Below are 23,738 nucleotides of genomic sequence, written 5' to 3'. Positions count from 1 at the left end.
AGTGCAGAGATCATCAGGCTCTGTGGAAGAGCTCTGCATCTGAACTAAGCCACTGTATAAAAATGTTTAACTAGGGGGGCGCCTGGGTAGCACAGCGGTTAAGCGCCTGCCTTCGGCTCAGGGCGTGATCCTGGCGTTATGGGATCGAGCCCCACATCAGGCTCCTCCGCTGGGAGCCTGCTTCTTCCTCTCCCACTCCCCCTGCTTGTGTTCCCTCTCTCGCTGGCTGTCTCTATCTCTGTCGAATAAATAAATAAAATCTTTAAAAAAAAAAAAATGTTTAACTAGGGGCGCCTGGGTGGCACAGCGGTTAAGCGTCTGCCTTCGGCTCAGGGCGTGATCCCGGCATTATGGGATCGAGCCCCACATCAGGCTCCTCTGCTATGAGCCTGCTTCTACCTCTCCCACTCCCCGTACTTGTGTTCCCTCTCTCGCTGGCTGTCTCTATCTCTGTCGAATAAATAAATAAAATCTTAAAAAAATGTTTAATTAATAACATCTGACATTTACTGAGTGATTGCTGTGGTGCCAGGCAATCTATGTGACTTGTCTAATTTCATCCTCTCAACAAGCTATTAGAAGGGCATTTAGTATTCTCTCCCATTTTACGCATGAAAGAAACTGAAACTAAGGCAGAGATAGCTGCCCAAGCTGGTAAGCTGCAGAAGGAGAACTCGAACACATGAAGCCTGAAAGCAGAGTTAGTACCCTTTATTATAATACGTTCGGTAATCTCATAACCAGCAAAATTCACAAGTGAAAGCAACTTCGGAGACAGAAATCAATGAGGTCAGGGGTCAGGAGGAAGTGGCTACAGGACTCTAGATCAGAGGTCACTAATGTGTCATAGGAGGATCGTGGGGCATTACTAAAAGATAATTTGACCTAGCCCTCTCGATCGCATCTCAGTTAGTGGGACCGTAAAGTGACCAGAACATCTAGAGGAAAATGAAAGGCGTTAATGCATAAGAATCTGCGAAGCCTCGAAGGAGGCAGCCATGATGGGAAAGGGGAATGGCGCATGCGCGGCATCCGGGTTCTTGAGCTCGCGTCTACTGCAGACGTGGCAGAAGGAGGGTCCGGCCCCGGGGCGTGGGGAGGAACTTCCGGGGACGACGCTCCGGCCCCCTCGGAACCGGAAGTTGGGCCTGGGAGCCTTGACGTTAGGAACGAAGTCGAACCTGGATCTGGAGCCGGGTGAGGAGTGGCATCGGGAGGTTGGTGGATAGGAAAGCAGGGGAGAGGCCAGGGTATCACTGGCCTGATCGGGGTCCGGTCTGAGAAGGAAGGGAGGAGCCTGGGGGCGGGGCACGGGGAGAGACCCTCACCTCACGCATCCACAATCCTGGATCGGTTCTAGACCCTCCCTTCTCTCCTCCCGGCCCAGATTCCGGCTCCCGCTTCCTGCCCCGAGCCTGTTGAAGGGCGCAAGACGCTCGATCTCCATGCTTAATGGACCAGCCCTCTCGTCGTGGCCCGAGAAGCTAGTTTGGCTTCTTGGTCTTGATCGCCGGCGCTCCCAGCCTCCACAAGCTCGACTACTTTCAGAGTTCTAGGAAGCTTGCCCCGCCCCCTGGGTTGTCACCCTGGGCTGTCTACCCAGAATGGAGTCCAGACTTAAGCCTTACTCTAAACTCTTGGGTGTGAGATTATTTCCTGGCGAAGAAGCTCCTTTCCTCCGCCCCCCGCCCCCACACTGACTTCAGGAAGATACAGGGGAAGGGGTCATTTGTCATGCTTAGTGTTGTGACCTTTGCAAGGTTTAGGACTTGGAAGAACAGTTCCTGGGATGGCTGTAAGATTAAAGAATTCTAGTCCAGAAGCAGCCCAGCTTTTCTATAATCAAGATGACCCTCACTAGCAAATGGGAGAGGCCCATTGTTCTACTGCAGCAGCTGTGAACTCTCCTGCTTCTTGTGCCCCATCTGTCTATAGAGGAGTTGGAATGATCAGGCTGTTTAGATGTGATTAGATAGTCTTGTCTTAGAAGGTCCTGGGAAAGGCCCTCTAATTCATTCCTCTGTTGCTGGGCAAGATTGTAATAACTTTAGTGGTGGCCTAGATTCATGATAGACATGTAAGGAAAGCAGAAACAGAATAGTTGGAGAAATGCATGAGATTTGGAATACTCCTATTTCCTCTGCTTGAAGGTTAGATGAATGATCTTTTTACATGAAATCTAGCTTTGTCATTGATCCCTGAACTGTTTTCCTAGGTTATTGTGTAAAGTTTTTATGCCTGGCCTGCTCTTGATAGAGTCTGGTACCTTGCTAGAGTTTTTGGGTGTCCTTTACATTTAATGATTTTAATGCTTCAGTTCTCAAATCCATACATTCTTTTGGTGGGAAGACTGGGAATGGAATAGCATTTGAATTACTGCAGTTCAGCCAAAGAATTTCATTTCTAATCAGTTACTCTAAAGTTTGTCTTTTGAGGAGGAGGGGATTTAGCTGATCTGTTTTATATGTGTACCCTGAGTGATTAAAAATAACTAGCACATTAGAGGGTATTCAGTGTTTGTTGAATGAATCCATGCTAGAGTGAATGAATGGGAAGTGGGAACACTTTCATTTACTTATAACATCACAGTAGTTCATCACTGGCAGGACTCCTTATGTGACCAGACACTAGAAATCATTACCACTGGGGAATGGAGGCTGTTTGCTGTTTGCCCCATTCCATTGGGCCTGTCTAAAGTTGAAGTTTATACCCTCATGTCAGTGACAAAGCATGGGGTTCATAGTAACAAATCTTTACTTTGAGGAGGTAATCTGGCTACTGGCTGGGGCAGAAAATTAAAAGATCCTGTGGTAGTATGGGAACAATTAGGCTGATAACTGCCTGATAAGGTCAGTCCTTTTTTATGTCTACTTCCTACCCTGTATAGTTGCTCTGTCTTTAGAAAGTTGATTTTGACTAATTTCTCTCTTCTCTTTCATCTTTTAGGTGAGACCAAGTTGGGGATGCACTCATAATGAACGTCAACCAGTCAGCTCCACCTGTGCCGCCATTTGGGCAGCCCCAGCCTGTCTACCCAGGGTATCATCAATCCAGCTATGGTGGGCAACCAGGGTCCACAGCCCCCCCAACTCCCTATGGAGCCTACAATGGCCCAGTACCAGGCTATCAGCAAACACCTCCCCCAGGTATGTTTCCAAGTTTCCTTTGAGTTAAGGAGGGGAATCATTAGTGTTCAGGTTGGGTGGTATTGCCCTACCTAAGCTCCCTAGAGAGTTGGGCTGGCTGGGCTTGAGGAACATAACTCTGACTCTCAGTCACTGAGAACTTTGTGGGCAGTCTTCCCTTCCCTGTTTTTACATAAGTTCTGCTTTAAGACATCTAGTGGAAGTACATTTTTCAGTTTCAGTGGCAGTTCACTGCATGTGAGTGTCACCCTTACAGCCTCAATTGCCTGCTTTGTTCACAGCTGGATGGAAAGGATTGAATATTTCCTGTTGACCTAGAGTCTCCCTGAAATCACTTGTTCCTCATATATATTGATGATGCTTCTCATTGGATTAATGGTTCTATCTATAAATGACCCTGTGACAGGGAAACTAATTCATGGATAAAAAGTGTGGTGTTTGTGTGCTTCTTCTATTTTTCTGCTCATATTCTTTGCTTTTGCTTGAGTTTCATCTGCTTCTTAGAGATCCATAATATCAGGGCAATAAGAGAAGACTAATCTGGTGCTGCTTTAGGATCAGTGTTTGGCTTTTATGTTACTTTTCCAAGAAGAGCAGCTGGTACCCTACAGATTGTCCATATGGCTTTTTGGAAAATGGCTAATAGTAGATCTTTGATCAAGCTAACTGAAAACTTAGGGTACACCAAACATTTTATGCTTTTTAAGATAGTAAATTCCATACAGGGATATGGGGAAAAGAAGGCACCCAGGAGGCATAAGTAAGATTTGGGAAATGAATGAAGTATTACCATTTTAATTATAATTTTGAGAACAAACTTTGTAAAGTGGTGAGAGTAGGTCTCAGGTCTTTGGAAGAGCCTTATTCTGGGTTGAGACTTTGGCTGGACAGAGTCCACCTCTGATCTCTCAAGTCCTGGCTTATCAGAATGGAGTTTGGCATTGCCTCAAGAGGAAGCTTTGTTGTTGAAAGGAAAATGTGTCTGGTTCTGTGATAGCTAGTGAGCAGGTTCAGATTAATTAACCTGTAGGCAGGTTCTAAATTGTCTAATCTCTACTGAGGAACAGAACAACAACAACAAAAAAAACACACAATTGTTTGAACAGGGGTCAGCAACATTTCCAAAGCAATGTGCCAACTTACTAATTCCCTGCATTTCATGTGAAAAGGATGGTTGGGGATGCTGTGCAGAAAGGACGGTTGGGGGTAGTAGAAATAGCTTTGATGCATCTCTGATGAGCAAAAGGATGGTGTACAGCTTTTGTGAAGACAAAGGTGGTGGCAGTAATGGGAGGACAAATCAGTTGTCTTGACTGAAGCACTGGGCAAAATCTCCAAACTGTGAGAACACTTTCCTGAGCCATGTGATATTGGGAGCATCAACACTTAGAAGTGGATGAAAAGAAGATGGTTAAGATAATTAGAATATACGAAAAAGAGGTTGACAGAATGGTCTCCCCAAGAGGAGCCATTCTTTATAATCTAGTTCAGTATATTACTTGATCATCTTCTGCATCAACTTTCTCATATGCTCTCAGTTTCTGAGTTCTGGAGTCAGATCTTTTCCTTAAGAGTTGACTTTTTGGGGTGCCTACCTGGCTAAGTTGGTGGAGCATACGACTCTTGATCTTGGGGTTGTGAGTTTGAGCCCTGTGTTGGTTATAGAGATTATTTAAAAATAAAATCTTTTTTTTTTTTTTTTTTGAAGAGTTGACTTTTTGTCTAGGGTAAGAACATTAGACTGACCTGGATTGAGTGAGAGTGTATGGTGATCACAGGAAGCCTCAACATTCTTGTAGCTCTGGTTACAGCTTCACCTGTAGTATATCTGTCTGGGAGAGTGGAGACACTCTGGTAATCCAAGTTCAGAATCTGGTGTAACTAGAGTTGCATGTTCATGGTATGCTTTTGGTTGCAAAGTTGTAGTATTGGGCCAACGAAGGTCTGAGCTTATTTATCCTTGCTTTACATTCCTTGCTCAGGGTGGAGAAGAAAGTTATTTCCCAATCATTTAGTTTCTGTCCTTTACCCTCAGGTGTGTCAAGAGCCCCACCTTCTTCAGAGGCACCTCCAGCCTCAACAGCACAGGCCCCTTGTGGCCAGGCTGCATATGGCCAGTTTGGCCAAGGAGATGTACAGAATGGGCCAAGCTCAACTGTTCAGATGCAGAGGTATGTACTTGGGTCAACCTTAAATAGGTCTGATGAAACTAGAAGAATTAGGAATGAATGAGGGCCCGTTTCCTCTTCTTCTTTCTTTGCCTTTCTCTTAGATCCTCTTTTCTCTTCCCTCCACTTTTTTGTATTTTGTTTTCATTTTTCCAGGTTACAGGTGCTGCTATTGTCCACTCTGTAGATCATTAACCCATCTTTGTACCTAAGTTCTTTTGTGTATTTTTTCTTTCTGTGAACTTGAGCTTGACTAGGCATATTATCTTCAATAATTGTTGCAGTCCTACCAAACCTATCCTCAGGGAGAAACTGGAAAAAGGGATCTTAGATTTATGTCTCATCTGACTTCTTTTTCTCTCGATCAGGCAGTTAGTAGGACTTATTGGTTAAGTTTGGGTGTGATCAGTTATGAAAGGAAAGATGCTCAAAGAAAAACCACATAAATGATAAAAACTTTGGTGGTACTTGATCCAAGAAATACCTGTCTTTGTATGGAAGACCATTAAAGGAAGGCAGTCATCTCTGTTGGACTGTTGTTTGTTTCTTGGTAAACAAAGAATAAAGTATTACTGTGAGTAGGGTGTGTGGTAATGGAAGAGTCACTTTCTGGCATTTTTATTGAGTGTCCAGAATTACATTTTTAGCATAGAATGTTAGTATGGAGAAAGAGCCTGGGAAACGCTCCCTAACTTTGTGTGTTGGAAAACACTGAGATGCAGTATAGGGAATTCATTCATTCATTCATCCACTCAAAAATATTTATTTTGTCTTATTATGTGTCGGCTGTTGTTCTAGAGGTTGGAGATAAAGCAGTAAACAAAACAGACCAAATCTCTGCCCTGATGGAACTTATAATCTAGTGGAGTACACAAAGGATAACAAGTAGACAAATATAACTAAGAAATGAAACAGAGTAAGGATACGCAGAATGCCTGGTGAGGAGGTAGGGAGCCGTTTTAAATACATTGGTCAAGGAAAGCCTCTCTGAAGTGATATTTGAAACCTCTGGAATGATGAAGGCAGCTATCCGAAGAAGGGAGAAGAGTGTCTTGGGTAGAGGGAACAACAAGTTAATTGGTGGATGTGAAGGAAGAGCAAGATGGCCAGTGTGGCTAGAGCAGACTGGAGCGTGGAAGAGATGAGATAGGAATATAGGCAAGAGCCATATCATGTAGTGCTTTGTAAGCCATAGTAAGAAGTGTAAATTTGATTTTAGTTGCAGTGAGAAGCCATTGGAGAGTTTTAAGCTGGGGAGTAACATGTTTGTGTTTATTTGTTCGTTTGTTCATTTATGAAGTGGGTCTTTTCATTGTAATATAAAATGCATATTACAAACCCCATACAAAACAAATGTATGGCTTAGTAAATTATTATAAAGGGAAGCCCCTTGTAACTACAACCCAGATGAAGAAATAGAACGCTGCTACACACCCCAAAAGCCCCTTCCGTGTGCCTTAGTTCAGTCATAACTCTCTCCTTATCCCCATAAGTAATGATTATCCTGATTCTTATAGTAATAACTCTCTTGTGTTTTTAAAAACAGTTTACACCCAAATGTACATCCCTAGACACAACGGTTTAATATTGCCTATTTAAAAACAACAACAACAACAACTTAATGTGTCTTTTAAGTCTATAAGGTTCCCTCTCTACCTCTTTCTTTTTCTTTCTGTTTATCTGTTGAAGAACTGAAGCTGAAGAGTTTCCTACAGTCTGGATTGTCCTGGTTGCAAATTCATGTTACAGTTCAACATGTTCCTCTTTTCTCTGTATTCTCTGCCACTTGGCAGCTGGGTGCAGAGACTTGTTTTCTTAATATCTTGGGTTTTTTTTTTTGTGATAGCAGTTTTGCGTTAGTAGTTGTTGGTGCTTATTAATACATATGTATATGAATTCCTTGGGTTTACACAATGGTGATACTTTTTAATTCTTTTGTTTTTCATTTATTTGTTGTTTGAATACCATTGAGATTTCTCCTCATGTGTTATTTGGTTACCACTTGGGCAATTCATTTACCTTTATTTACCAGTTTATAAGGGAATGAATCGGTCGTCTCTAATCTACTGAAGGTGACCAATTCTCCCCCTTTTTTAAAAAATGATTTATTTATTTATTAGAGAGAGAGTGTGTGAGTGCATGGTGGGCAAGGGACAGGGGAGAGGGAGAAAGAAACTCTAAACAGACCCCCCACTGAGCACAGAGCCGTTGCTGGGCTCAGTCTCATGGCCCTGAGATCATGAGCTGAAACCAAGTCAGGCGCTTAACTGAATGTGCCCCCAGGTGCCTCCCAATTCTTCCTTTTTAATGTTATTCTGAATTTATGAATTTAAACATATTTGCTGGGTTTCAGTCTGCTGCAGTTATTATCATTATTGACGTTTAGAGTGTCCCACCTTTGACCAATGGGAGTCTCTTGAAGTTGACTCCTGAGTACTTTTGACATGACCCTAATAATCTTTGGGTATGATAAGATGTTCTAGGATCATCTGGAATATTTTAAACCCCAGACCAGGAATTAGCCATTTTCCAAGAAATCCTTTATTTTGTTGGTGAGAAATGACATTTTGTGGCTGTAATCTGGGCACTAGGCATGTTCATAACTACCTGGATTGGTCATTTCTGGCCCTTTTCAGTGGACATAGCTAAGAAATGGCATATGTACATATATAAAGATAAAATACCTCATTAGTTTAAGTTTGTACATCCAATTCAAATTCAAGACTACAAAGCCTTCACTTACCCTCTCTATTATATCTGTATCTCTCTCTTTTTTTTTTTTTTTTTTTAAGATTTATTGATCTATTTGAGGGAGAGCGTGTGTGAGCGAATGAGGCGGAGGGGCAGAGGGAGAGAATCCCCAAGCAGACCCCCCGCCGAGCATGGAGCCAGACACCTGGAAATCATGACCTCAGCCGAAAGCAAGAGCCAGATGCTCAACTAACTGAGCCACCCAGGCGCCCCCATCTCTTCTTTTTCTTGAGGCCATGGGGATGATAGAACTAGAATATTGAAATATGCCATAATTTCTCATTTATTTTATGCCTTATATGCAACAGTCTCAGTATGATAGTACTAACGCTATCACAAATGTGATTATGAAAAACAGTATCTTTTTAAAATTTTGCATATACTCTCCTCATTCTCTAATTTAAAAAAATATACTTATTTTTAAAAAGAGGTGACTTTGATGGATTCAAGAGTAGAAGTAGGGAATCCTGTTAAGAGGTTGTTGTGGTAGTTCAGGTTTAGGATGGTAGTGGTAGAGGTGGTGAGAAAGAGATTTGGGATGTTTCACAGGTAGAGTCAACAGGATTGGGTGTGAGATAAGAGAGAATAAGTCTGGATGTCTTTTTTTTTATTTTTATTTTTTTAAAAGATTTTATTTATTTATTTGACAGAGATAGAGACAGCCAGCGAGAGAGGGAACACAAGCAGGGGGAGTGGGAGAGGAAGAAGCAGGCTCATAGTGGAGGATTCTGATGTGGGGCTCGATCCCATAACGCCGGGATCACGCCCTGAGCCGAAGGCAGACGCTTAACCGCTGTGCCACCCAGGCGCCCCTGGATGTCTTTTAACCTGCTGGCTTAAGCAACTGGATAAATAGTAGTGCTGTTTACTGAGGTGAAGTATATTTGAGGAGGAGCCGATTTTGGGGTGAATTGATGGGTTTTATTTTGTGCATGATAGGTTTAAGAAGCTACCAGCTACCACGTAGAGATGTTGAATATGTAGTTGTATGTACAAATCTGCAGGTGAGGAATGATGTCAGGACTATAAGAATTTGGGAGTCTTCAGCATAGAGATGTTATTTAATAGCATAGGACTAGATGAAATCATTTAGAAAGCGAACACTGACAGTAAAGAACAGAATTGAAGGGACCCCTGAGTGGCTCAGTTGGTTGAGCGTTTGCCTTCGGCTCAGGTCATGATCCCGGGTCCTGGGATCAAGTCCTGCATGGGTCTCCTTGCTCAGTGGGGAGCCTGCTTCTCCCTCTGCCTGCTGCTCCCCCTGCTTGTGCTCTCTCACTCTCTCTCTCTCTCTGACAAATAAATACATGAAATCTTAAAACAACAACAAAACAGAATTGAGAACTGAGCTTTGGAGCCTTGGAGCTTACCAGCATTTTAAAAGGAGGTCCGAGAAGGGGCCATCAAAAGACAATGAGAAAGAGCGGTAGTGATATCGGAGATTAGCCAGGAGAGTGTGGCATCCTGAAACTAGGAGAAGAAAGTATTTCAGGAAGGCAAGAGAGTAATCAGCTGTGTTATTTGCTGCTGAAAGGTAAGATGAGGACTGAGAATTGATCATTGTGTTGGGTGAGGTTTGGCATCATTGACAAATGTGGTTTCAGTGAGATATGAAGACAGCCATCTAGTTGGAGTGAGTCAAAGAGTTTCAGTTGGGTAGTAGATTAATATAACCTGAAAACCCTTCTGCTACAAACATCTAGAAAGGAGAAAGGTAATAGAAGCAAAAAATGTTTTTCAAGTGCGTAATCAAGCTTAAAAAGAAAGAAAATGATACACATACCTTGTGATCTGGCAATTCACTCTTAGAAAAATTCATGTATATATAAACAAGTATATGAGTGTTCATAGCAACGTCATCTGTAATATTAAAAAATTAGAAAAACTTAAATATCCATCTACATTAAAATACTTAGGTAAATTATGACATATTTTTTTAGTGGAATAACATTTAGTGATGAAAGGCAATGCCAGTATAGATGAATTTCATAATCATGGTTGAATGAAAGAAGCCAAACCCAAGGACTATGTATGATGTGATTCTGTTTACGAAAGTGTAAAAAAGTGACAGAACTGAGGTATGGTTTGTTGTTGTTGTTGTTTTAGAGAGGGAGGGGGGAGGGACAGAGAGAGAGAGAGAGAATCTCTCGGCCCAGAGCAGGGCCTGGCTCTGGGGCTCTGTCTCACAACCCTGAGATCATGACTTGAGCCGAAATCAAGAGTCAGACGCTTAACCAACTGAGCCACCCAGGCACCCCTGAACTATATTGTTTTAAAGACAAGGAAATGATTATTAGGAAGCTAGGAAAGTAGTTACCTCTGGGAGAAGAAAGAGGGCTGTGACGGAGGAGAGGCACACAAGGCCTTTGGGTGCTAGTGTGTTCTATTTTTTGACTTGGTTTTTAGTTACATTGGTGTTTGTATAATTATTGAATACATATTTGTTTTGTGTATTATTTCTATTTCCATTATATTTTACAATTAAAAAGTAAAGTACATTAAACTAAGATCAGGTCTGGGCTCTAGTTCTAGCTTGGTTTGCTACTTATACTCTTCATGTCTTTTCTATTTGCTGTGTCCTCAATTTGCTGTGAGGATTAAATTAAAGCACTTAGAGATGCTTTGTAAGTTGTAAAGCTATTTACAGATAATATTACTAGCGCATGCGGTGGAGTAACAGTGGGTAGTTGATAGTATTATCCATATTAATGGAGTAGTAACCATGGAATATAATTATTCTGACAAAGATATGAGCATTGGCCATGGAGCTGACAGTATGTTTGGTGGTATGGAAAACAAAAAATGCAAAGCCCAACAATGAGCTTAGGAAGGTGTAAGGTTCACTAGCATAATAGTCAGAAAATAGTAGTTGAATGAGTGAATGAGTAAGAAGTGTTATACTGCAACACTGATAGGAACTAACCAAATACAATAGAGTACAAGTTATTTAGTAGAGACAGAATAAGCAGAAAGAATAAATCAGAATTTCAGTGTAACTGACTATTGTTGTGAAGAATTTGATTCATTCATAAATCCCATATGGAGCTTGTTATGTATAATAATCTGTGTTGTAGATTTCTACAGTAATATAACCATAAAACACCAGTGCAGTTACTCGTTGGTATGTAATGATACTGGAATGATTTTGTATTTATATTTTAATGTGCCATCTAATACCATAGGAATGTCCAGTATAGCTATCCAAGTAATGAGGCTTTTGCTAGATAAACACAGCTAGAAGGCTATCTGGTTTATGTCCTGTTTCTCTAGTCCCCGTCTGGCAGAGTTGGCATCATCTTTCTGATTAGTACAGAATATTGAACTCAGCCGACCTACTCTGCTCCTAACACCTTTGCTAGGATAAAGTAGTAAAGTACTTTGGTTTAAAAATTAAACAAACTGCATTTGTTTGATCCCTCATTTGTTAAGTGCCTGTTGTGTTAATGCTTCTGCACACTTTCCCTTTCAACTTCTTCAGGCCTTCTGCTTACAATACTGAAGTGTTTTGTTTGTTTGTTTATTGAGGTGGTTTTTCAACAAAGGATTAAGTCAGAGGAAGCGATTAATCTAATAAATATTTGATCTGAGGGTGCTTGGCATGTGTTTATGGAGTGAAGCTCATGGAAACCAAGATCTGCCATGAATAATCATAGTGTGTATCATTAGGAACATAATATATCTAGAAGTATACAAAAGTTCAAAGCCGTGAAAGAGCCCAGGATGACAGTAAGATGCTGTAGAACGGTACAGTTTCTTATATGATGTGGAGCTCTTGCCAACTTTGAAGGGTGTCCCAGCCCATTTGTCACCTCTGCCTTCCTTGTCTTCACAGGTTCCCTGGGTCCCAGCCTTTTGGGTCAGTCCCACTGGCCCCTGTGGTCAGCCAGCCAGCTGTGCTCCAGCCCTATGGCCCTCCCCCGACAAGTGCACAGGTGACTGCTCAGCTGGCCGGAATGCAGATCAGTGGTGCTGTGGCCCCGACCCTTCCCCCTGTGGGGCTGGGCTATGGTGAGTAGCTATGACCATAGAAATGTTACTATCCCCTACTTTTTAAAAGCATCAGATTCTGGGGTATACCTGCATCGCTTTTTTTTTCTTGTGCTTCTGAGTGCCAGCAGATGGGACAATCATTCCTGCTCCTCTCATGTGGAAAGGGAGTGATTTACTGAATAAGAAGGCAAAATGACTAGGGTTCTGACTCTACCTCTTCTACTTCTCAGGCCCACCAACATCGCTGGGCTCAGCCTCAGGAAGTTTCCCCAACTCTGGTCTGTATGGCTCCTATCCTCAGGGCCAGGCTCCTCCCCTCAGCCAGGCCCAGGGTCATCTTGGGGCCCAGCCTCCCCAGCGATCTGCCCCACCACAGGCCTCCAGCTTCACGTCTCCAGCTTCAGGGGGTCCTCGGATGCCTTCGATGACTGGTCCACTCTTGCCTGGACAGAGTTTTGGGGGGCCCTCAGTGAGCCAGCCCAACCATGTGTCCTCACCTCCTCCTCAAACTCTGCCTCCTGGCACCCAAATGACTGGGCCCCCAGGACCACCACCACCTATGCACTCCTCCCAGCAGCCAGGCTATCAGCTGCAACAAAATGGTGAGTTTTTCCCAAGGTCTGTCTAGGAGCCAGAGGCTTCAGCTATTCAGGTGTTTTAGTTTGTTTGCTTTTAGTATTGCTTGCTAAGTGGTGAACTAGATGGACAGCTTCAGGGTGTTATTACTAGGATGTAGGGTTTATAAGACGTTCTTTTTTCTTTTAGTTCAGATAGGGTGGACTTTCTCCGAATGGTTATCACCTCATAATTCTACACTTATAGGAGTCTGGTCATTTTCCTGAGGCCTTTAGAGATAGGGAGGGGATTTTGAATTTATCAACCTTGTGGCCTTGTCTCTCAGGTTCCTTTGGACCAGCCCGGGGCCCTCAGCCCAATTATGGAAGTCCCTACCCAGGAGCACCTACCTTTGGCAGTCAACCTGGGCCTCCTCAACCACTGCCTCCTAAGCGCCTGGATCCTGATGCCATCCCAAGCCCTGTAAGTACTTCTGTGGTCCTAGGGAAGGAGTTTGCGGCTGCCAGATAAGTGAGTCAACCTAGATGAGATGTTTGCCTAGCATTTTCTGATTATTTTCCCTTTTCATTCATCTTCTTGTAGGCGTGTAGAACCTACAATGTAATTTTTGACTCTTTGAACTGGAACTTGAGGCCCCAGAAGTCTTTTGGGGGCACTTCTACTGCATAGCTGGGCAGGGAAGGAAGGGAAGCCAAGAGTGATCAGTAGTGTCAGTAGAGCTCTGGGTTGCGTGCTGCGTTCTGTGACTGTTGGACATAGCATGGTAACCTCTGCCCATGGAGTAATGGCTGGACCCAGGTCTTGTCCTCATAGATTTGGTAGGATAGCAGTCTTCTTAATGGGTAGAGCTGGTGGGAATTCTCTTATGGTAGGTGTTAAGAGAGGAAAAACCTCATTGGTTTCTCTCTGTCCCCACTTGGACAGTGTTTTAGGAGGAAACCTCCAGTACTTTTGTTGGCTAGAATCCTCTGTGTATGTGAGGAAAAGTGATCTAAAGTTTATAAGGGCAGTGTGGGGAAGCTGCTTTTCCCAGGAAGATGGTGAATCTCACTGTTAGAGCCATCATCAGAATCCTCAGGCCTTCCTTATCCTACTTGGAATAGAGGTTGGGACTGTACTCCTAAGTGGGGGCTACTGTATAGTTCTGTCTACAACATTTGCTATGTCAGTTACCTCACCATGCTTAGCCATTGTCATACTCCATTCTGTTCTCCTCCCTCTTTCTTTGGGGAATTACCATGGTGAAGGACCCTGTTGGCTAAGAGAGACCCTCAAGGATTAAGCAGCCTCTCCTTTTCCCCTCCTTCAGGGTGAAGGAGAGTCTGGCCCGATATAAGGAAAGGCTTTTTTAAGCACAGTCCTTGGATGGGAGGTTGGCGTTTTGGAGGGAGTATCTCTCTTCCTCCTTCTTAAGATTTCTTCCATTCAGCCCCTCCCTGTGAAATCCCTGCTTGCTTCCTGTTTGCCCCGTTATCTTTCTACATCATAGTCTGAACCATTAAAGCTTCTGTGTTGGGCCAGAGAGACTTGGAATTTCTGATCTAGAGAGGGCCTAATTTCAGCAGTATGAGCTGGGCTGCAGCTATTCATGTCTAACTCATCAGGGTCAAGAGAAGTAACATCTGCTTCTTGTTCTTTTGTCTCCCTCCCTGTATTCCCCTGCTGCCTTTATTATTAAAACACTAAAAGCAACTCAATGAGCTGCCTCCTCAGCAGAAAACCAGGCACAGAATAGACCCTGATGCCATTCCTAGTCCAGTAAGTGCAGGGGGTGATGTGTGTGTGCGTGTTATCCCTGTGTTAATGCCACCCATGCATGCCTGTGACCTCATCTTCACCTCGCCCACCATGTTCATCCCTCTCCGTCCTCTTCCCTTAGTCCTTCTAGACCCTCGCTTTTACAAACCAGAAGGATGTGCATGTCTCAAGTCACCATGTTATGAAACGACAAGCTGTTAGCAGTGCCTTGAGTATGGGGTGGTAGATCAGGCTCTAAGGGTGGGGTCAGGTGGCATGTTAAGCCTTGGTTTAGTCCTGCTGGGTCCTCCAGGAGCCTGCATGTGATATTTGATAGAACAGGACAAAGTGGAGTGGTAGGTTCTGCCCCTTTGGGATCGATTTGTCTACAGCTTGTGGAGAAACTTTGGGTAGGTGACTGCTAATGTACAAGTTTGGGATACTGGCATTTCTCACAGTTGGAGAAACTGCTGGTTTGGGAAAGTGGGGGCTACTTTCTCATTGGGAGAGTCTGTTTGGCTCTGATACTATTTCTAAGCTTCAACTCTTTCTGCTGTGAGATATGGAGTCGTATTCTCCCTTTACTTTTTCTGCTTTTACCAAATCATCTTAAAGTGACTGACCAAAGGTCATCAGCCTACACAAAGATTTGATTATCAACTTTGCAAGATCTTTTTTCTTTTTCCCTTTGCTGGGAAATGTCAAAATGTGGGGGACTGAGGATTGCACTTGTAAGGATTGGGTACTTAATCCTCTTCTCGCATATTGACACAATGATGCTTACCTGAAAATAAGGCAGCATCTGCTTCCTCACCCCACCTGGTCATTTCTGTTTAATCCTCTCCTCACCCCGTCCCTTCTACTTTCATTGAGTGTAGAGTCATTCCAGGTAGATTCATTTTTACATGGTTACTGTCGTCTGTTTTCCTGCTCTGACTCAGAATGTGTCTTGGTGAGAGGAGGGGGAGGGGGGGTTTGCTGGGGGAGGGAAGCAGAATCTGATCATGTTGGAAGGTTTTTGATGAGACCTGGAGCTTTCCTGGAGTGGGGCGGGAATAATGGGGTGGTCACCACAGATTGGGGGTTAGGGCAATTCATAAAGAAGCCCATGTTCAGTGTTGCCTGTCTAGCATTTTGCTGCTGAATGTAGAGTGGAAGATTGGCATTATAGCATCTTATGTGATCTCCCGAAGGAGAGCAGAGCTGGTACATGAGGTATTCTTGGCAAATTACTAGTTTCGTGCTGTAGCTCTAGCCTTTCTTTCTCCTGGCTCTCTAGGACCTGGTACCGCCCTTTCTTCTGTCACCTCACTTGTTTCACTTCTTCCCTCAGATTCAGGTTATTGAGGATGACAGGAACAACCGGGGTTCAGAGCCATTTGTTACTGGAGTACGGGGACAGGTGCCACCCTTAGTCACCACCAACTTCCTGGTGAAAGACCAAGGTAAGAAGGGTATTAATTCCTCCCTGGAGAGCTTTTTCTCCAAGATTATCAGCTTATGGATAATCTTTTGTCTTTTTTTTTTTTTTAAAGATTTATTTATTTGAGAGAGAGAAAGTGGGGAGTGTGCACGGGGGCGGGGGGAGCAGCGGGAGAGGGAGAGAATCTTGGCAAACTCCCGCCCAGCATGGGGCTCAACTGTGAGATCATGACCTGAGCCAAAATCAGGAGTCGGATGCTTAACCGACTGATCCACCCAGGCACCCACTTTTGTCAGTCTTTAATCAGAGACCCTCCTTGGTCTCTCGAGGAAAAGCTGCCATCAGCTCTAGCATTTGTTGGGGTGATGGGGTGGATCAGCAGTGGATAGCTGGTGTCTGGAGGGATTCTTTGATCTGACTCCGGTTTTCGACCTCCTCTAGGGAATGCAAGTCCCCGATACATCCGATGCACATCCTATAATATCCCTTGCACATCTGACATGGCTAAGCAGGCTCAGGTGCCCCTGGCAGCTGTCATCAAGCCACTGGCAAGGCTGCCACCAGAGGAGGTAAGTCAGGGAAAGGACTAGAGTATAATGAAAGGGAGGAAGAGAGGGGGAAGACGACTTCTTCCTAGAAATGATTCTGGCAGTCATAATGGCAGAAGTCTTGGTTGGGCGGGAAGGGAGAGTATTCTCTTCAATAGCTTTCGCCCCAGGGCCCATGCCTGATGGGTGTGGTTGGGATGAAGGTAAAAGCCCAAGAAATTGTTGGATCCGGATGGGAAACAAACTATGTAAAGAGGTAGGGCCAACTTGTAGGGGAGGAGATGGCCGAATGCAGAAGCCTCTCATAGCGTGGTCATCACCAGACAATTACAAGTACGTTATCCTGTTTTTCTTCTATACTGTCCTATCATCCCAGGTCAGTTAGGGAATGTTAGGACAGCATATAAGAAAAAAAGTAGATTAGAGTCCAATAGTCCTTCTCTTACCTGACTTGGGCCCTGATTTATCACTTCAGTACCTGAAATCAGCATGAAAAGAGAGCGAGCTTGCTGGCTGCTCTGCCAGGCTGTGGTAGGATACCCTCATGTTAATATGCCTAGCTTATTGAATTTAGGGTAGATTTCTCTGTAACTGGAAGCTCAAGATTCCGTTTATATCCTGCTTCTCTCTGTCTTGCTCTGGGTCTCAGTGGGGATAGTTAGACACTGGGCTGCTGATCTCTTATCTGTAGGATAATATCTACTTGGGACGTTGGCAGGTGTCACAGAAACCCAGGGATGGGGGAGGATCAGTGTTATGGATGGTTGCCTGGGGAAGGAAGCAGAGTTAAGATCCCTAGGGCAAGAGTGAAGAGGATTGAAGACAGGGCCAGAAATGAGAATCCTAGCTAATCTTTGGCTTCCTCCTTATATGCTTATGGCAGCCCCTAATTTGGTAGGGCCCCTTTCACAGTTCTTTTCTTTCAAAAAGTGGAATTCTGGAGACGAGGAGTAAGAAGAGGGAACTATAGAATTTGGACTCTTAGGGGACAGTCCTGTGACCAGTACCCTCATCATTTATCTTCATTCCCCTTCACTGTACTCCCTCCTCAGGCAAAATGTCTTGGCCCTGCCCTCCTCCCTCCAGGTCGTTGCTCTTCATCTATTGCCACATGTCTCAACCCACTGTAGCTTTCCTTGGTCTGAGCCCCTCCCCTTTGCTCCTCAGGCTTCACCGTATGTCGTGGACCATGGGGAATCTGGCCCTTTGCGCTGCAATCGCTGCAAAGCATACATGTGTCCCTTCATGCAGTTCGTTGAGGGAGGGAGGCGCTTCCAGTGCTGCTTTTGCAGTTGTATCAATGATGGTATGTGCACAGAGGCTGGGAGCGGGGGGTTGTTCCTCTGTATGGCATCTTCATTATCCTCTTTCTAGTTAGATGGGTGAGGTCCCCTTATTCAGGAATGGGGAAGTAGGTCACATAGGGGGATGTGGGGCAGTAGAGTGAGCTCAGCCAGAGCCAGACTTACTAAGATTGAGAGTGGACATTTGAGTAATAGTCTGCCATGCTCCCCACAGTACCCCCCCAGTATTTTCAACATCTGGATCATACTGGCAAACGTGTGGATGCTTATGACCGTCCTGAGCTATCCCTGGGCTCTTATGAATTCTTGGCCACTGTAGATTACTGCAAGGTAAGGGAAAGTAGCATGGGGAGGAGTGGTGGGTGGAGGACAGTGAGACAGCTAAGAATTGCTGTGTTCACTTCCCTCACCCGTTCATTGTCCCCTTCTCTCTAGTCAACTAGCCTGCTTACCAATACCCCTCTCTCCCCAATGTTTCCTTCCTTTGCAGAACAATAAGTTCCCCAGCCCTCCTGCCTTCATCTTCATGATTGATGTCTCCTACAATGCCATCAGGAGTGGTCTTGTTAGGCTCCTCTGTGAGGAGCTCAAGTCACTGTTAGACTTTCTACCTAGGTGAGACTTATGGAGACAAGGCACTGCCCTTGGATAATCTCTGGGGTGGGGGTGGGGGTGGTTCTGGGTTGTTGACTCCATAGGTAGAGCTTGAGGTCATGAAGTTGGCTGGTGGAGAAGGTGGCAAGTATGGGTAATGATGTAACCTTCTACAGGGAGGGCGGAGCAGAAGAGTCAGCGATCCGTGTTGGCTTTGTCACCTATAATAAGGTGCTCCACTTCTACAATGTGAAGAGCTCATTGGCCCAGCCACAGATGATGGTTGTATCTGATGTGGCTGACATGTTTGTGCCACTGCTGGATGGCTTCCTTGTCAATGTCAGTGAGTCTCGGGCAGTCATCACCAGGTAAGAGCCAGATTATAGAGGTAAAGTGGGAGTGGGGTGGAAACAATCACAGAAAGCCAGACAGTGGAGCAGAGGGATCAGCAGATGAACAGGGACTGTGCCTCAGGAGTTTTCAGTCTAGGGGGCCACATAATTCTTCAGAGAATTAAGGACTGAGGAATCGAGTGTGGATAGCAATTTTGATTCCTTCCCATCACCTATCTCTTCAGCTTATTGGATCAGATTCCTGAAATGTTTGCAGACACGAGGGAGACAGAGACAGTATTTGCCCCAGTTATCCAGGCTGGGATGGAGGCTCTAAAGGTAAGGCTGGAACCCTGACAACTTCCTCTGCCTCACTTTCCTCTGACCATCTTACACCCTCGGATATAACTCCTCTTTATTTAGTGATTGAAGATTGAACAGTGAATCAGCATATCTGACATAACTGGCACTGAATAAATGACGAGGGAAGGGATGAATGAATAATAGCTGAATAAAGAAGAGAATGAACAAGTAGTCCTCTCTTTCCTAGGCTGCTGAGTGTGCAGGGAAGCTGTTTCTGTTCCATACCTCCCTGCCCATTGCAGAGGCCCCAGGGAAACTGAAGAACAGAGACGACAGGAAGTTGATCAACACAGACAAGGAGAAGGTGTGGGATTGGGAGATGGGGGGAGGACTTTCCCTGACAGAGGAAGGTGGTGATTTTTCATAATGCAATACTCAACTTTCTTGAAGGGGTACTGGGACTAGACACTCTGCTCTTTCACATGTCAAGTCCATGATTGCCAACTTTCTCCAGTGCTCCCACACCTCTCTACCCTATCTCATCCCAAAGCCCTCGATAGATTTCTTTTCTTTTCTTTCTTTTTTTTTTTTAGAGAATGTTCTACTGTTGCAAATATCTATGAAGTAGATCTGAAATCTTACATATATTTGAATATCCCATGTTAAATATAGTGTTCTCAAATAGGGTAGAGCTGAGATATTTGAATGTTTTCTTCTGTTGCTTCCCAGACTCTGTTCCAGCCTCAGACAGGTGCCTATCAGACCCTGGCCAAAGAGTGTGTGGCCCAAGGCTGCTGTGTAGATCTCTTCCTCTTCCCTAACCAGTATGTGGATGTGGCCACACTCTCTGTTGTACCCCAGCTCACTGGTGGCTCTGTCTACAAATACGCTTGCTTTCAGGTAGGGCATGGGACTCAGGGTGGCAGGTGGAAGCGGGACGGGGAATGCCTGCTTACACGTGGGGCAGCTCTTTAGCTGCTGACTCATTAATAGGAATCTTGGTGGAGAAGACCCTATAATATAAAGAAGAGAGCCACAAGGGTAGTGGTGAGGAGCATGGGGCTTGGAATCAGTCCTGGGTTGTTATTCTGGCCCTCCCAGAACACCAGCAATATGACCTAGGAGAAATTACTCCATTTTTGCTTCTTTGTTTCTTTATCTGTAAGACGGGATTTTAATACTTCTTAATTAAGATTTGTCGTCAGGATCAAGTAGTTATATGTAAAGTACTTAATGTAGTACTGGGCACATAGTAAATGCTTAAAAGCTATCTTCACTGTTATTGTTATTACAATTCAGCAACTTGTAGAGTGGAGGGGATGCAGGGAGATAGTCTGCAGGTTGTTATGTAGTCAGCGATGTGACTCTGGGCCTGGGGGGCTGCAGGTGGAGAATGACCAGGAACGGTTCCTGAGTGACCTGCGTCGGGATGTACAGAAGCTTGTTGGCTTTGATGCTGTGATGCGCGTTCGGACAAGCACTGGTCAGTCCTGGTTGGAGAAGAGCAGGTTGGGGACTAAACCTGGGAGGGAGGAAATGGCACCTGTGCTATCTGTAGCCCTGACCTTATCCATGTGGCCTCAGGTATCCGTGCTGTAGATTTCTTCGGGGCTTTCTACATGAGCAACACGACAGATGTGGAACTGGCTGGGCTGGATGGGGACAAGACGGTGACTGTGGAGTTCAAGCATGACGATCGGCTCAATGAAGAGAGTGGAGCCCTCCTGCAGGTAGCAGGCGGGAGGCAGGGGCTGGGGAGGAAGTGTCAAGTATCATCGTATTGGCTAGAAGTAGGCTGGAGGGAAGAGGGTAGGAGGTGGGTGGAGAGGACTAGAAGATTCTGGGGAGGGGATGGCTCCTGTCTTTCTTCTAGCTTAATAATACAGCAAAGGAGCAGTTTTTCAGAGGGCTTTGGTAGGGGGTATGAGTTCTCCCTTTCTCCCTTCCCCAGTGTGCCCTGCTCTACACCAGCTGTGCAGGGCAGCGACGGCTCCGCATCCACAATCTGGCCCTGAACTGCTGCACCCAGCTGGCTGATCTGTATCGAAACTGTGAGACTGACACGCTCATCAACTACATGGCCAAGTTTGGTGAGGGTAGAGGCAGGGTGAAGTGGGATTGGGGCTGAAAGGTGCTTGTTAATGATTCAACATTCCCAGGTAGGTGTGGTGGCAGGAAAGCAGATGCAATGGGGTGGCCAGCCAGTGACTGTGCTGTCTCCCTTTCCCATCCAGCATACCGGGGGGTCCTCAATAGTCCCGTGAAGACTGTTCGTGATACTCTGATCACTCAGTGTGCTCAGATCCTGGCCTGTTACAGAAAGAACTGTGCCAGCCCCTCTTCTGCAGGACAGGTGGGCAAGTACACTGGAGGAATTGTTGGGACAATGTTTGCAATTTGGGATAGATTGTTCATCATCATTAACTTTATTTTGATAACCCCTGCAGTTGATCCTTCCTGAGTGCATGAAGCTACTCCCAGTTTACCTGAACTGTGTATTGAAGAGTGATGTCCTGCAGCCTGGAGCTGAAGTCACTACTGATGACCGTGCCTATGTCCGACAGCTGGTTACTTCCATGGATGTGGCTGAGACCAATGTCTTCTTTTATCCTCGACTTCTACCACTGGTGCGACTGAGGGGTGGATGAGACACTGTGTGCTGAGAAAGGGGCATCATTGGAGGAAGGGAAGGGTTAATATTATCTGTGTCTGACACTAGTGAATTTGTTTTTAACCTGCATTGTCTGATGTAATTTTCACACTGAAAAAGTTACGGAGAGATTTAGCTTTCTGAAGTTTCATTTGGGGGGGGGGGCAAATGTGTCTTACAGTCCTTGGTAAATGACCTTTTGTCCCCTTCCTTTTGTCTAGACAAAATCTCCCATTGAGAGTGCCACTGAACCACCAGCAGTTCGAGCATCTGAAGAGCGTCTAAGCAATGGGGATATATATTTGCTGGAGAATGGGCTCAACCTGTTCCTGTGGGTGGGAGCAAGTGTCCAACAAGGTGTTGTCCAGAGCCTCTTCAGTGTCTCCTCCTTCAGTCAGATCACCAGTGGCTTGGTGAGGGCAGGGAGTCAAGGGGATATGGGTGTGGAAATGCATTTTGTGGTATGAGTGGGAGCCAGAGAAGTTTTTGTGGTAGTCCCCTTTAATAACAGGGAACATTTGGAGAGGAGGGAGGGTGCTGTCATTATTCCCAGGCTTGTTTCAGATGATGAATAAATCTGTGCTGCCCCATTTTTTACTGGACTCAGAGTATCTTACCATAAGGATAAATGAATTTTGTGTTGCAGAGTGTTCTCCCAGTTCTGGATAATCCGCTGTCCAAGAAGGTGCGAGGCCTCATCGATAGCTTAAGGGCACAGAGATCACGGTACATGAAGGTAACACTGATCTAAACCCTGGATTTCTTACCTTGTCAAGTCCTCTCCTGGAAGGCGGGGGTGGGAATGTGATTGGACAGTGGGATTTTAGGACATGTTTAATTCATTTGGCCCTGCCTCATGACCCTATTTTCTGGCCATAGCTTATCGTGGTGAAACAGGAGGACAAGCTGGAGATGCTGTTCAAGCATTTCCTGGTGGAAGACAAGAGCTTGAGCGGGGGAGCATCCTATGTGGACTTTCTCTGTCATATGCACAAGGAAATTCGGCAGCTACTGAGCTAGAGCAAGTGGGTAAATGGCATAGGGTGCCAGGCCAGCTTCCAGAAAGTACCCCAGGATGGCAGAGAAATTGGAACAGTTCCATATCTAAGTCATGTAAGCTGACCTCAGTCTCTTTGGGGGGTGGGGGAGGTATAAGGAGACACCTTTCTGGGATCAAGTATCCTACCACTCTGTCATGTCCTGCTGATGGAAGGTGCCCCTATCCCCTCACATTACCCTCCTTTTCCTGCTAATCCTGTCGTAATGAATGTAGTTTCTCAGTTCACTGTATATGATTCGGTGTTGGGGGATTTGGAGGCACCCAGACTCTGGCAATATTATGTGTCCCCTTGGACCAGCCTCCAAGAAGAGAGGGGCAGGCAGGAAGGAGTGGGAATCCCAGGGTTACCATAGGGGGGAGGGGCTAATTCAGCTCAGTGTCATCAACAACTTCCTATATTAGGGATGAAACATACAGGTGCACAAGAGCTGGGGTATAGACCATAGATGGTGGAGAGAGAAGTGGTTGGTCATTCCTTCTCGGGCCTGGAAGTCAGCAACCAAGTCAAAGTTAGGGAGAGTGGTTGATTAGCTTTTCTCTCTCTCCTGCAATGATCAGTGATCACTCAGTGGATAGAGGCACATTGTCAGAGATGAATGAGCCTGGGAAATGAGTTGCAAAGTATATTAAGACCTAGGAGAGGTACCAGCCTCTTTTCCAGCTGGAGAGGCTCCAACACTGGATGGTTCTGTAGGGAGCCTGGTCATCAACTTGCAATACCTCACAGAGCCAGTCCCTATCCCACTCTGAGCTCCCACTGGAAACACTACTTCTCCAAGCTGGGAGTTGTTGGGGAGAGAGGCAGAGGCGGCTGGAGCTCTGTTCTCTCCTGCCAGGACACCACTCAAGCTTTGGTATTGACAGAGTGGCTGACAGTTATCTTCCAACCTGAACTGGCTGGGGCAAGACAAGGGCTAGGCTTGATGGTGGCCAGGCTTGTCTGCTCCCAGCCTGGGATGCCCCTGCTCTGGACCTCTCATTTCTCTTCATTGGTTTATTTTTCAATGCATCTTTAATTTGTAAAGAAATAAAATAAATTAAGATGTAACAATTAGCCTCATTTTTACTTGTGATTTACCATTTTCCCCTCCATTCATTCCTGCTGGGCCTAGCACTTCCCAGGAAGTGGCCGGCTGAGCCGAACTGCGCATGCGTC

General features: G+C 45.2%; 1 protein-coding gene across 5 annotated transcripts; it reads left to right on the top strand.

The window, feature by feature from the left end:
• The first annotated feature begins 1,048 nt into the window (after positions 1–1,048).
• On the top strand, positions 1,049–23,638 carry SEC24C (SEC24 homolog C, COPII component). Of its 5 annotated transcripts, none has more exons than XM_045783349.2 (24): positions 1,049–1,197; positions 2,947–3,146; positions 5,182–5,317; positions 11,898–12,073; positions 12,286–12,657; positions 12,957–13,093; positions 14,321–14,389; positions 15,702–15,813; positions 16,233–16,360; positions 17,507–17,645; positions 17,858–17,973; positions 18,134–18,258; positions 18,414–18,605; positions 18,815–18,908; positions 19,120–19,236; positions 19,602–19,772; positions 20,259–20,355; positions 20,457–20,602; positions 20,824–20,962; positions 21,107–21,225; positions 21,320–21,499; positions 21,744–21,935; positions 22,169–22,258; positions 22,402–23,638. In XM_045783349.2, the coding sequence occupies exons 2-24, from the start codon at positions 2,975–2,977 to the stop codon at positions 22,540–22,542; spliced, it is 3,360 nt and encodes a 1,119-aa protein (XP_045639305.1). In that variant the 5' UTR covers positions 1,049–1,197; positions 2,947–2,974; the 3' UTR covers positions 22,543–23,638. The 5 variants fall into 5 exon arrangements, with proteins under 5 accessions (XP_045639305.1, XP_045639307.1, XP_045639306.1 ...); XM_045783350.2 differs by having other exon boundaries at positions 1,130–1,217; XM_087863024.1 differs by lacking the exon at positions 1,049–1,197 and adding an exon at positions 1,383–2,150.
• Positions 23,639–23,738: the final 100 nt, after the last annotated feature.

The sequence above is a fragment of the Ursus americanus genome, chromosome 6 (assembly GCF_024610735.1).
Source record: "Ursus americanus isolate L20-20 chromosome 6, mUrsAme1.1.p, whole genome shotgun sequence".
Classification (NCBI taxonomy): domain Eukaryota; kingdom Metazoa; phylum Chordata; class Mammalia; order Carnivora; family Ursidae; genus Ursus; species Ursus americanus.
Note: the sequence above shows the minus strand (reverse complement) of the source record. Positions and strands in the feature narration are given on the sequence as shown.

Bases quoted from the DNA above. Each gene is read 5' to 3' on its own strand.
- SEC24C (XM_045783349.2), top strand. From the start codon at position 2,975: ATGAACGTCAACCAGTCAGCTCCACCTGTGCCGCCATTTGGGCAGCCC. The intron at 15,814-16,232 runs GTAAGAAGGGTA...GACCTCCTCTAG, and splicing joins CTTCCTGGTGAAAGACCAAG to GGAATGCAAGTCCCCGATAC. The intron at 20,963-21,106 runs GTGAGGGTAGAG...TTTCCCATCCAG, and splicing joins CAACTACATGGCCAAGTTTG to CATACCGGGGGGTCCTCAAT.